This window comes from Anoplolepis gracilipes, chromosome 12 (genome assembly GCF_047496725.1).
Source record: "Anoplolepis gracilipes chromosome 12, ASM4749672v1, whole genome shotgun sequence".
Classification (NCBI taxonomy): Eukaryota; Metazoa; Arthropoda; class Insecta; order Hymenoptera; family Formicidae; genus Anoplolepis; species Anoplolepis gracilipes.
The window spans coordinates 2,399,788-2,414,312 of NC_132981.1; the positions used below are offsets into that span (position 1 = coordinate 2,399,788).

Consider the following 14,525-nt stretch of genomic DNA (forward strand, 5'->3'; position numbering starts at 1 on the left):
TATTTGTTTATGCCACAATCAGCGCAGTCATGTGCACTACCCAGTGAAAAATGACTATCAAATTGACATCAAATTGATATCGAATCGATGCAATTTACATCAATTCGACGTCAATTCGATGTCGACTCGATAGGTCCTTTCTCACTGAGTAGAATCCCTCCTTTTTTCTCTATATTAGTAGAAGAAAGATAAACTCTGAACCAGTGCTTATAGCGTCGTCAATCGCTGCATAAACGAAGGCACCCATACAGATCGTCAAGAAAAACAGACACGAATAGTAGGCTCTGAGAGCACGCATAGTATGTATGTACATAAAAGAGAATTGTCACAGTTGTAATTTTTAATCAAATAAAATATATAAAAAATATTTAAATAGATTAAAATTTTTACCATGAATAGTGGCAGTGAAGATCTGTAATTCTGTAATTTTCAGATTGTAATTCACTCAAGCAATAATTACAACATGTTTATTTTTATTTGATTGCTTATCTACTATTATATATTAACAGGAACTATAGAGAAGCGGACTGATAACATTTTTGGTTTCAATCGGATGTATACGTGTCAGTTCACAGTATTTTAATTGACTTTCATGGAAAAAAGTGAACATTTATTTATAAAAAGTTTTATAATTTAAACGTATAGAAAATGCTTTGTAATCGGTTATAAAGAAAAGTAACTTTGGAAAAATATCTCAAGATTGATATACTAATCCGATTTCAAAAAATAATATACGTAGAGAAAACATCAACTTGATTAGTACATTTCTACGGTTCAGAATATCGATAAAATTAATATTTACAGCTGAACTACCAAAAATTGCTTGAAAGAAAGCTGATTAAATGCAAGTATTACAAAAGGACAAAATTATTATGTTAAAAACAGTAATATGTGTCTTACTGGAAGTGTTAATGTTAGTAAGAGTGGTCATCTTGTCGAATTCGGAAGATAGTATAGCTCCGAACAGCTTTCAGGAAGAGTGTTCTATGTGTCCAAATCAAACCTTCACACAGGTAAAAAAGATTATTTTGTTAAATAAAATTAAATGTATTGTAAATAATGCAAGTTATTTATGTATATATAATTAAAATTATATAATGCGTAATCAAAATTGATATTTTGAGTAAGAATGTATAATGTAGTGTAGTGTTTGTCAATTTCTCATTTTGAAATTATCACATAGTAAAAATAGATATTATGTAATATTAAATTAAAGTAAATTTTGAAGCAGTTCATTACAATATAATCGTAATCCACGCTTTTGTAATTGATATATTTAAGAATAGCAATTTTTGACATTAATGATTCCGTTGATTCTGCTTACAGTCTTTGTTATATTTATAACATATGCTCTGATACTTTTTCTAATTTATATTTGTCTCATTTTTCTGTAATATCTAAAACAGTTTACTCTAAATATTTATTTATTTTTATATAGTAAAATTAGTACTAAATTATATTTAATATATTTACCAAATTAATATATAAAGAATTAATATTCTTTGAGTTAAGGATAGTTGTATGTGTACAGCTAAATATCGATATTGTAAAATATTAATATTTAAAACAGTTTTAAATGTCATCTTAATTTATATTTCAAGTATCAATTAACTTTGAGGTCAATAGTTAAATCATGTGCGCAAACCTAACCACTCTCTGCCACTCGAGTTTATGTGCAATTTATCATTCAATGTATATCAATATATATTTTGAACAAATATGAAAATCAAAAATATCTAACACCGTTTCTCATTAAGATTTCAATTTAAAAATATAATAAAAAGAAGAAATTTTGTAAAATTTTTAAATACTCAAATATTATTTTAAATATAAAATTAAATTTAGCTTTGTAACAGTACATTACAATTTAATCATAATGCATGCTCTGTAATTGATATATTTAAGAATAGGAATTTTTGACACTAATAATTTCGTTGATTCTGCTTATAATCTCTGTTACCTTTATGAAATATGCTCTGACATCTTTTCTAATTTATATTTCACTAATTTTTCTGTAATATCTAAAACAGTTTACTCTAAATATTTATTTTTGCATAATAAAATTAGTACTAAATTATATTTAATATTTAACAAAATCTATATATAAAGAATCAATATTTTTTTAGTTAAGGATAGTTGTATGTGTACAGCTAAATAACGATATTTGTAATATAGTATAATAATATGTAAAATAGATTTAGATGTTATTTCAATTTGTATTTCAAATATCATATAACTTTGAGGTCAATAGTTAAATCATGTGCGTAATAGCAGCCACTCTCTGCCACTCGATTTTATATGCAATTTATTATTCAATGTATATCAATATATGTATATTTTGAATAAATATAAGAATCAAAAATATCTAACTGCTTCTTATTAAAATTTGAATTAAAAATATAATGAAAAAAAAATTTAATAAAATTTTTAAATACATGAATATAATATGATTTTTATAGTTTCCATAAGATAAAAAGATGAAGATAAAATAATAATAATAAAAGACATACTTATATTTATTTTCAAAATATAAGCATTGTGGAAACTTTCAATTATATCAAATACACTTTAAAAAAAAAAAGTCAAGTAAAAGTGGAGTTGTTTATTTGAAAAAATTAAAACCAAAGTAATGAAATCAAATTATAAATTTAAAAAATTGAATTATTTATAAGCAAAAGTTTAAATACAGCAACAATTAGAAAATGTTAAACTTTTTATGAGTTATTTGCTAAAGAAATTTAATCATAAATTACTAGCTTTCTCATTAACCTATTCTTATGTAGTTTCTTTTTAATATATAAACAAATGTTTGATATATGTTATAATCAGACCAAGAAAGATAGTTGAAAGAAAAACGCAACTTATACTTACTTTTCGAAAAACAGATGCTTAAAGACGCGTTCTCGGATCGAAGTAAATTCGACTCGGAGTAAATTGACAAGCCTAAAAAACAGGTCAACGATCTTTCGCTGTTTCAAATATTCTTTCATTCTTAGTGGTTTTTTTTTAGTTAAAAAATTAAAGAACTAAATTACTATTACACAATCTATCTTATTTGATATTCCAAACTCAAAAGAATATTTTATATTAATGAAAAATTTGTACATAGCGTGTATGTTTTAGAAGAAATATAAGTAGATGTTTATTCTTTTACGAATGAAATTATTAATTATTTCATTTTCGTATACAAACATCATTTTGTAGCAAATCCTCTAACAGCAGTGTTATAGATTTGTATCTTTTCCACGTTTTTAAGGAACGCGCTGTTTTCCAATATGAATGTACTACTATATCTCCGCGGTTTATCAGAATTCATATTTATGAATAGTCGTATCCCAAGTAGTAAGCACATGTCATTTTGACGTTGAAAACTAGTCATTTCTGGTTCAATGATGTCACGTGACTAAATAATGTCTAATTTAAAACGTCTTTTTTGTAACGTCTTAATGATGGTGTAAAAGAACGTCATAATATCATGATTCTTAAATCATTATTATAAATTGCCTAAGTATTACTATTTTTTAACTAAAAACTCACTTAATTTTTTATAATATCTTAAATTATTCAAATAATTGTGTGTATAATTTTGATATTAAAAATTCTCTACAATTTGCCTCAGGGCCCTAACATGAATTTCTTCTATAACCTGGGACTTGATCATGACATTTGATCATAAATCTTTTCCTCTAGTGTGAACTCGTGAAAAGTGTAAAGTTTCATTAACGAATTCAATATTTGTGAATGAATTTTTCACTTTTCACGAGTTCACGCTAAAGGAAAAAATTCATGATCAAATATGTCATTAAAACGTCACTAATAGGTCTAAAGTAGCCATGAAGTCACGTCTTTTTAACGTCTTGAAATGTCGTCCTCGGTTTGTGACATTAGTCCGTCATTTTTCAGTCATTTTTACGTCATTACATCACGTCATATTTGATTCGAATTGACCATATTTTGACGTCAAAATGTCGTGTGCTTGCTACCTGGGATATATATATCCATGTCAAAATACCATTTGTTTCCAATAAACAACTGTCTTTTAATCTTTCTTACTTGAAGAGTTTCAGTTTTGAGTGAATAATTTTTCAAATATGACATACGCATGCGAATTAACAGTAATTGCTATGTATTTCGCCTTAGATCTCGTACTCGATTGATCTCGCGATCGAGATATCAGACAACCTAAACCAGAATGGCTCCTGGTACCGTTTAGATTACAATCCACCTGTTGGCTTTCCACCGCCAAATACGACTATAGCTGCCACCGAGATTGGTAATGTCATAAAGTTTAAGGGCTTGACTGGCACGAGATACAATTATTGGTTGTATTACAACAATAATACTCTTCATGACTGGCTGACGTGGACTTTCTCGATTACGACGCGTACGTAAATCGATGTTTCTCAATAAAATTATTTTTAGTAGCGCATTTTTTAACAGTACACTCTTGTATAGATATGGGCGATTTGTTTTCTTCACTGTTTTGCGAGTTAAACAATTTTCTCGTTAAAAATACAATTTATTTTCTAAAATTAACGATTAAAAAGCATGCGATATAGATTCTTAAGTAAAAAATCAATTAAAATACAATTTTGTTTTTTCATTAGCACCCGATTCGCCTTCAAACTTGACGGTATCGGTACCAAATGGAACAACTGCGATCGTATATTGGTCACCTCCGGTCCAAGGGAATTATTCCGGTTTCCTGTTGCGGACGCAGAGTTTCAACGATATTCGATATCTTAAGACCAAAGTCATCTCAGTTGACTCGGTGCCATATACATTCCGAGATCTCACTCCTGGTGCCACGTATTCGCTTCAGCTCTTCACTGTGTTGGACACCAAGAAGAGCATTGCTTACATCAGCAGCAACTTTACAACAAGTATATATAATTAAGAATAATGCCTAAACTTTTTTCCTGTAAATTTCGCAAGTATGTCGCATTGAATTATTTTTAGAACCGGGTACTCCGACAGAATTTTTGGTCTGGTCCAGCAACGAAACAACACTATTGGTGAAATGCCAGCATTTCTTTGCCAGAATATTCACGCACTACAAAGTTAATATAGATCCACCGGATACCATAGAATCTGTTCTCTATGTCAAGCCGAAAGAGTTTGGTGTGGCAGAAGCAATTTTTAAAGGACTCGTTCCAGGTCAGCTGTTTGCTGTCACGTAATTACATGTGCTAGGCATTATCAGATATATCAAATTAACAATATTATGTGTAATTTACGTAAACGTATTTTAAGACACACTCTTACGTTCTGTGAAAAATCAATTTTATTGAAACAGGAACTGCGTTTGTTTTTCTTTCTTTTAAGTTGCAATGTGTATATGTTACAAAATATTTATACGCGTTGAAATTGAATCGGGCTCATTGATTTCTTTTTCTGAATATACGAATCGAAATTATTCTAACAGTAAGCAAAATCGCGGAGAAAGTACGCATCTGCAGTTAAATAAAGTAGCTCATGAATTCCAAGACAAGTAAATTGTACAGTTGTATTAATATTTATTTTCTCTAAAATGACAAAAATCTATTTAATAGATCTAAAGCAGGCCTGTCAAAGAAAATTATATATGTTAGAGAACTTAATTGTTTCATTATATAAAACAAATAGCTAGAAAAGTATTCATTTAGGTCTAATCTAAATTGTGCAACGAATGTATCGTTTTCTATTTAGTTGCAGACGTTTAATTTACTTGATTATACAAATTCAATGAAATCTGTTATTACAACTGTTTTTATCTGCGGTATTTCTTAGAAAATTGTTTGTGTAATAAAAAAAGAGTGTGTTATGAAAATTTGAAGTAAAATTGTTTGGCTCTTAAAATTTAAATCAAATCAATACGCAATATTCTATTAATTTACATTCACGCGTTTTTCCAATTCTTAAATATGTTTAACGTAATCTAATAATACTAAAATAATAGTTATTAATTTAATTTGATGTCCTATGTATTAAATATTGAATATTAATAAACTTTAATATACAAAACTTGGAACAAATACATTTTGGACAATTAAAGTTATTTGGTTTAAAGCTTGTCATAAATCAAGCATTATTGGTAACTATTGAGGTTAAAAAAATGCAATATTTCTAAATTAATAAAACTCGCAATATTACATTTTAATTGATATTTAAACATAAATTGATAAATCATTTTTTATAAAAATAATAAAAACATAATTATAACAGTAAAATTCATCGATTTATTAAATTATTTTTCTAAATTTTTTTCATATTACAGGTAGAGCATACAACATTTCCGTGCAGACCGTTTCCGAGGACGAAACGTCCGCGCCCATCACAGTTCAGTATCACACTATGCCGTTGCCACCCTTCAATGTAACCTTCGATAAATCTTCCGTAACGTCGACTTCCTTCCGTATGTTTTGGAATCCGCCCAATGGAACTTCCGAGTTCGACATGTATGAAATATCGCTCGACAGTAACCGGAAGCTCGCGCCTATTAGGCGAAACCGACACGAAAAGAACAGATGGGAATTCAAGAATTTAGAGCCTGGCAAAACGTATGAAGTGGTCGTCAGGACGGTTTCTGGCAACACCGTCAGTTCGTCGGCTACAGGAAATGTCACTCTGAGTACGTTGTCGGCTTTGTATGTATTGCCTGTAAAAATGCCTGCTTCAATTAATGCACGCATGATTATTTAATAAATACATTGTTTCCTAATATTTTTTGTATATTTATTAGAGCCACTCCCTGTTTACGATCTTAGAGCGATCGATAAAGAAACTGGTCTGGTAGAGGTTTTCTGGACTCCGAAGAGTTCTAGTACACAAGACAGTTACAAGTTACAATACCACGAGGTGGAAACGACGATTGGTGGCGATAGTAACACTTTGACGACTAATAAAACAAAGGTTTTATAAATTATTAAATAAAATAATTTCTTTTAATCATTGCCTAATTAGTTTCAATGAAATAATTTTGATTTATTCTTTTGATGTAATTGTTAAATTTGCAGGTTACTCTGTCTCTGCTGCAGGGAGGAAATTATTCCATAATAGTACAAGCAATTAGCAATAAAGTCGAGTCAAACGAAACTGTCATATATCAAGCGACGTATCCTGCCTGTCCCGTGATCAACGATATAAATCATTTTGAAAACGGTTTAGATATTTCTTGGAAGAACAATATCAATTATAAGCATGCGAAATATGAAGTAATCTATCACAGGGTGGACATTGTGGAAAGTGCGAACACTTGGATTACAAAATTGAATAATATCGTCTTAAGAGATCTTTACCCTGGTGCATTATATAAAATCAAAATTTTCGCCCTTAGTCATGGACTTCGAAGCAAGCCGCGGGTTTTTATAATAAGTGTTCGTAAGTAATAATCATGATCTAAATCCTTTACACTTTATATTTTATTTAAATGCAATATTTGGTATTAAACACATAAGTTTGTTAGTCTTATTAATAATCAGAATTATTATTTAGGGCCTCATCCACCTCAGAATCTCAGTATTGAAGAAATCACTAACAATATTATTGTCATGTCCTGGGAAGCTCCGATGGATTCAATAGTTAGTAGCTATCTCGTCAGATATCGGACGCAAGACGACCATAGCTGGATCGAATCCTTAAACATCTATGCCACGGAAGTAAAAGTAGATATGACACCCGGTGAGAGATATATTATACAAGTAAACTCTGTTAATATCTTTCTAAGTCTGCATTCATTGCAAATGAATTACACAATCAGTAAGTATAATACATATACACCATAATTTTTAGTAATAGTTAATAGTATATTTAAATAATTAACAGCGCGACTTTGTTTTTGTCATTTTAGGGCCTAATCCAGTTTTAAATATCAATTCATATCAAATCATCAACTCTACCAACGTAATTCTCGAATGGCTGCGACCAAAAGGTCGTATCGAGGCTTATTTTATAAGATGGTGGCCAATAAAGAATCCAAAGGATATTAGAATGAAAAATGTCAGCGAAAGCAACGATATTAGTTTTAATGAGAATGCTGTGCAAATAAGAGAGGTCCTGGTACACAACCTAATGCCTGAAGAACAATACTTCTTCGTTGTTCATACGGTGTCTTATGGTCTAATTGGCGACATTCGTAATATAACTACAAGAATAAGTGAGTACCAGTCTTTTTCTGTCCATTTTTGATAACAGATTTGAAATGCTAACAAAAACCAAAATTATTTTACTTGATATTCTCAACGTCTAACAATAAGCGTTGTACGGACTCAGAAAGAGTACACTTAGAAAATAAAACAAAAAATAGTTGACGTCTTGCATTTCTTTTTATATAAATCGCATCGGAGTTTGGACTACGTAACGTGACGATTGACTGACCAGAAAGATTTGAGAGCAAATGCTGTGTCGAATGTTATCGATCGCATAACAGGTGTATAAGTTGTGACACTTTGCTGCATAATCGTGAAGTAATTACTGTCGTTAATGGCAGACTTAAAATGTTACAAACAATTCGTTAATTTCAATAATTTTATATTCAGTTATTAATATTAAAAATTTGTATATAATTGTATTAATATCCAAATATTTAAATTTGTAGAGTACATTCCAGAGTACATTTCAAGCAAGCCAACATCTCCCAGAGCATTCATGGAATTCCACAATGGATTTATAAGTAAAACAGACATTTCTGTGACATTCAGGTAACAAATATACATTTTTAGTATATATTTCTTTCTAATTTAACGATGATATAAAAACGTTAATTCTGTTATAAATTTACTAAATATAAAACCAATAAAATTTTGTTTTCTTGGACAGATGGAACCAACCTGAATTTACACATGACTTAATACAAGGTTATACCGTAAAGTGTTGGTTTATAAAGAATCAAGAAATGATTCCAATTTGCAACGAGAAAAGTATTCCCGCTACGAAATTGGAGAATACGGTGCAGAATTTAACATCTAACACGACATACTATTTTAGAGTACGAGCGCATACTAAAGTTGGTGTTAGTCCTTACACAGATTTAAATGTATCAACCACACATGAAAATCCAATACCACAATTATTGACAGTATCGAATGACAGTATCGATATATGGGACCTGGATTCAAAAATTAACAAAACTACTATACCCGTACAAAATGTGTTAGAAGTCGCTTATTCGATAGCGGAATATAAAATTTATTGGATCGACATCACAAGAAATTTAATGACATGGGAAATGAACGAAAATAATATCACAGAGATAGCTCGCCTTCAAAATAGTGCACATAATCTCTGCATCGACTGGGTAGCAAGAAATCTGTATTGGATGGAATTTGATATTGAGTTATATACAAGTGTTATTATGAAGCTCGACTTAACAATGTGGCAAAATGGCATAGTCAAATTTGATAAGATTAAAATCACAACAAATTTCCGTGAATTAACTGTATTGCCATTTATAGGGTACGTTAACTGTTATCTATCTAAGCAAATGAACAATTTTTTTCATTAAAGATTTATAATTTATTTATAAATTTATATGACTTTGTAATTAGGATCATTTCTCTTAAAAGTTACATAAATTAACACATATTTATATGAATTTTGAATATTTACTTTTTTACTATTCTTTAAATAATGTTCTATTTTCGAAAAAATGTATAATACAATAACTAAAATATTTATATTTTTTAGAATTGTATATTGGAATTTATATGGATCAAATTTAATGCACTTAGATTTTGATGGAAAAGCCACACAATTGTCTCACAAAAACGCATCCATATGCTTTTGTCCACTTGATGTATCAACGTTGTCAACGCGACATTTCTCTATGACAATTGACGACATGAATATTGAAAAGCCGCTAATTTATTGGACATCGATGAATTACGTGATTGTGACAGACATTAATATTTGTAGATGCAATATCATTTTAAATGCCACAAATATTAACTATATAACAAGTTTTAAACGTTTAACGTTTGACAAGACAAACATATACATTTCTTCATTCGACAATGATGACATCTATGTTTTGAGAAAAAAATATGCACATTTCGAGAGTGTGAATGCATTTAAATATATTCAAAAAATAAAAATATCTTATTCAATTACTGGATTTTATGCTTTCAGTCAATCTTTGCAATCATACCCTCCGACCAGATGTCTGACACCTAAAGAAAAAGTTTGCAACATTAAAGTAATGGAAGTAATGACAAACAGCATCATTGTAAATTTTACAGAACCGGTTCGCAAGAATGGATGCGAAAAATACAATTTACCTACTACTCTATATACTATACACATAAGCCATTGTTTAGACAATGGCCTTAATAAGTCTGAGAAATTCAATGTGCAGACGTATAATTCAAGTTACTACGAAATTCAGAATTTAACGCCGCTTACAGAGTACGAGTTGCAGTTAAAACTAAGCAATTTTTACGTAGATCAATTATCGATGAATCCTATATTGGGTTCGGATGACACACTATTTATTAGAACTAAGCCGGGCAAGCTTAATGCACCGGAAAACTTAACGGTTCAAACTCTGACATCTACTATAGTGGCAGTTCAATGGATGCCGCCCAAGAAACTGAACTGCGTGCCTGTTACCTACGAAGTGCATTGGTGGTCAGTTATTTTGATAGACGGACTACCATACACGGGCGAACAAGTAATTAAAATGCCTAAATATACGGCAGATGGCATGTTTTTTACAAAAATTCAGTTGCTATTTGCATATGAGTACTTGATATATGTGCGTGTATATCCAGTTAATTTCAGTGAGTTTTACAACGACAGTTCAAGTAAGACCATTCGCACATACTTGGAACCGAACAATATCACTTTGAGCGGAGTGAGCATAAACAGCATGAACATATCTTGGATTGCGAGTACCAATCTGACGGTTCTTTGTGCGTTAAAATACAAAAATGATTCGACAGAAAATTGGCAAACAACAAACAACATTAAGGGAAACTATAACGAAAAAGTAACATTCTACATAAAAAATTTACAACCGGAAACTTCATATCAGTTTCACTTGATACTGAGATATCTCGAATACGAGGAAAACATTACATGGCCGTCTGATGAAAGATTTACTTTTTCAACATTAGGTAAGCAAGAGAAGATACCATAACACATATTAAATGTTTATTTGAAATCTAAAAATGTTTATCAAATTTTAAAAATTAGAAATAATAAAGTTACAAGAAGTAGAAGTAAATTTTGAAACAAAAATATTAAAACCATATTTTTGCGTAATTAAGGTGATGATATTTCGAGCACTGCAACAGCAGTTATAGTTATTGTCGTTGTACTAATTTGCGTCTGCTGCTTTTACTATTGTAAGTATATTTGGTACGTTTCTGAAAAAGTTAACTTACTTATTGTTAGATGTAAATATATGCATATTGTTAGATAAGTACAATATATTGTAATTTTAATAGTGTATCGACAACGCAACGAAGGTAATGAGCAAGTTTTACCTTCTTTAATGACCAATGTCGAATTAGCGATTCTACATGAGATACCTAGCGGGAATATTCAGTTCAATGCATTATACAATCCTATGTTGCAGTATAATTCGGATGAATATACATTGATCAAAATCAAACGTGAGCAAATTACACTAACAAAACTTCTTGGTAGCGGCGCATTCGGAATGGTAAAAATTAATTTCTCATTGCAATGTTTTGCGCTATTTATTTTTAGATAACAAGAAATTGAAATAGATATGCGCATGTTTTTTAATAAAGATAATTATAATAATTTTCTCATAAATAACTTTTCATGAGAAATTAGGTAACACAAAATTTTAATGACACAACATACACATGCTCTACATTATATTTAACTAAATTATATTACTATATGAAATGAAATATACATTGTTACTTGTTATTAAAAATTATATTTTTTAACTATATATTTTTAATAATATATGTATTTAAATTAATGACAAACATTTTACAGGTGTTTCAAGGAAATGTGAAGAATTTAGAAAATCCGGGCATGGAGATGCCTGCTGCTATAAAAATGCTTCGAGAAGATGCTTCTTTGCAAGAGAAAAAGAAATTTTTACAGGAGGCTAGGCTTATGAATCGCTTTCAACATGAACATGTGCTAAGATTGTTGGGCGTTTGTTTAGACGAAGATTCTCCATTACTCGTGTTGGAATTGATGGAAATCGGTGATCTGCTAAAATATTTGAGAGAGAATCGAAAATTGCAACCATCAGATTCGCACGCTTTGCGTCTGCAAGATTTGCTCGTCATGTGCGAAGATATTGCGCGAGGCTGTTGCTATCTGGAAGAATTGCGTTTTGTACATAGAGATCTTGCATGTCGAAATTGTTTAGTATCGGCGCGAGATCGCGAGAATCGTGTCGTCAAAATTGGCGATTTTGGACTAGCTAGAGATGTTTACAAGGATGACTATTACCGCAAGGTTATACAAGTATTAAAATATGAATTTTTGAAAAAAATTAAATTGTTAAAATTATTTTTTTTCGTTTAATATCGTACACAATAATATTGTACATTTATACTTTAAATAGAAATTAAGGAACAATATATTGATTTTATTTACATAAAGAAATCAACGTTTTGGTATTTTAGCATACATGTTCTTAAAATAAACAACTTTATCAGAAAATTAACTTTGTTAAAATCATGTTTTAGGATGGAAGAGGTCTGCTTCCTGTTCGCTGGATGGCACCAGAATCTTTGGTCATCGGAATATTTACTTCCCAGAGCGACGTTTGGTCATTCGGGGTATTAATGTGGGAAATTACATCGTTGGGTGAGCAACCCTATACTGGCAGAACTAACGTCGAAGTGGTAGATTATGTACGCACGGGAGGCAGGTTGCCGATGCCCCTCAACTGTCCATCAGAATTATTTCAGTTGATGATGCATTGTTGGAATGCAGAGAATGCCAGACCGAATTTTAAACTTTGTTTGGAAAATATTATAGCATTGAGAAAGGACGTAGAAGATGCTCTACTGAGTCTAGTGGATATTACATAGTCAGCGCAATTATTAATTTTGTAAATAATGAAATTTTTATGTATGTATATCACTGCCAGTGAAAACAAATTTTGACACATCTATGATATATTAAAAATATCGCTATTGTTATGTGCATAAATGTTTTTTGAAGACATTCATACACTTTCATATTTCATTTTCAATTGTATGCATGTATACTTGTATACAAAATGTACATGTTATATTAAATAATGATAAATTAAATAAAATGATATGTAAATTATTAAATATATAAACAAATATGTCTGTAATTGTACTGAATATCTATAAGAATAATTAATTAGAATATCTTTTTACTAATCAAACGTGATATGTTTATGTCAAAGAATAAATTTATTAATAAATAAAGATGAAAGATTTAGCAAAATTTACATATTTATTAATTATAATTTTTGATCAAACAATTTTCAGAAAGCGAAACTCTTTTTGAAGTAGGGCCAAGTATCTTTCTTAAAGAAAATTACAAGCAGAACGAAAAAATCATAGTTCAATCAAAGTGTTTGCTTCAAATAGGTTACGCACATTGTCACTAATACGCTAATAATTCGAATAATATGCCCAATATAACCAGCAATCACAAAGCAATACAAGCCCGTTATACGTCACTGTCCTCGAATCGCAATATTCACATATTACAGACCGTCAAAAGCAACAGGCACGGATAGTGGGTCTTCAGAGCACGCATAAGGTGTATATAAGAGACACAATTGTCAAAAGCTATAAGTTTTAATAATATAATATAAAATACATAGAAAATATCTAAGTAAATTAAAATTTTGCGCGTGAATAGTGGTATGAGTGGTAATGGTAGTGAAAATCTGTAATTTTGGAAGTTTCAGATTGTCTGTAATTTATTAAAATAATAATTATATGTTTATTTGCATTTAATTATTTATCTATTATAGTAAAAGGAATTACAGAAGCGGACTAACATCTTTTCCCTTTCAGTCGAATATATATACATGTCAATTCACAGCATCTTCGTCAACTTTCGTGGAAAAAAGTAAACGTTTATTTACCAAAAGTTTTCTAATTTAAGCGTTCATAAGATGCATTGTAATCGGTAATAAAGAAAAATTTTGAAAAGTAACTTTGGAAAATATCTTACGATTAATATATCGAATAAATTTCAAAGAATAATATACGTAATAACATCATTTTGATTAGTACATTTGTATTATCCATAATATCGATAAAATTAATATTTATAGCTAAACCGCCAAGGATTATTTGCACGAAAGCTGATTAAATTCAAATGTTACAAAAGGACAAATCTATTAAGTTAAATATGATATTATGTGTTTTACTGAAAGTGTTAATGTTAGCAAGAGTGGCCATCTTATCGGATTCGAAAGATAGTATAGCTCCGAACAGCTTCCAGAAAGAGTGCTTTCCTATGTGTCCAAATCAAACTTTCACACAGGTAAAAGATTGCTTTGTTAATTAAAATTGAATGTATTATAAATAATACAAGTTATTTGTGTATATTTAATAGTACAA

General features: G+C 29.9%; 1 protein-coding gene across 5 annotated transcripts; it reads left to right on the top strand.

Annotated features, from left to right (window-relative positions):
* Positions 1–217: 217 nt before the first annotated feature.
* On the top strand, positions 218–13,157 carry LOC140671775 (proto-oncogene tyrosine-protein kinase ROS-like). 5 transcript variants are annotated; one of them, XM_072903362.1, is made up of 17 exons: positions 218–303; positions 510–1,013; positions 4,141–4,384; positions 4,608–4,883; positions 4,960–5,157; positions 6,257–6,610; positions 6,722–6,891; positions 6,996–7,359; positions 7,474–7,737; positions 7,829–8,134; positions 8,576–8,678; positions 8,797–9,432; positions 9,664–11,090; positions 11,244–11,321; positions 11,424–11,641; positions 11,950–12,423; positions 12,657–13,157. In XM_072903362.1, exons 2-17 carry the CDS (start codon positions 843–845, stop codon positions 13,002–13,004), a joined length of 5,631 nt encoding a protein of 1,876 aa, XP_072759463.1. In that variant the 5' UTR covers positions 218–303; positions 510–842; the 3' UTR covers positions 13,005–13,157. The 5 variants fall into 5 exon arrangements, with proteins under 5 accessions (XP_072759463.1, XP_072759464.1, XP_072759462.1 ...); XM_072903363.1 differs by having other exon boundaries at positions 227–299; XM_072903361.1 differs by having other exon boundaries at positions 229–1,013.
* Positions 13,158–14,525: the final 1,368 nt, after the last annotated feature.

What these genes read in the sequence shown, in the direction of transcription:
- LOC140671775 (XM_072903362.1), top strand. Translation starts at nt 843, where the DNA reads ATGCAAGTATTACAAAAGGACAAAATTATTATGTTAAAAACAGTAATA. An exon ending in CAGCAGCAACTTTACAACAA is followed by an intron (nt 4,884 to 4,959) that starts GTATATATAATT and finishes AATTATTTTTAG; the next exon opens with AACCGGGTACTCCGACAGAA. An exon ending in TGACGACTAATAAAACAAAG is followed by an intron (nt 6,892 to 6,995) that starts GTTTTATAAATT and finishes TTAAATTTGCAG; the next exon opens with GTTACTCTGTCTCTGCTGCA.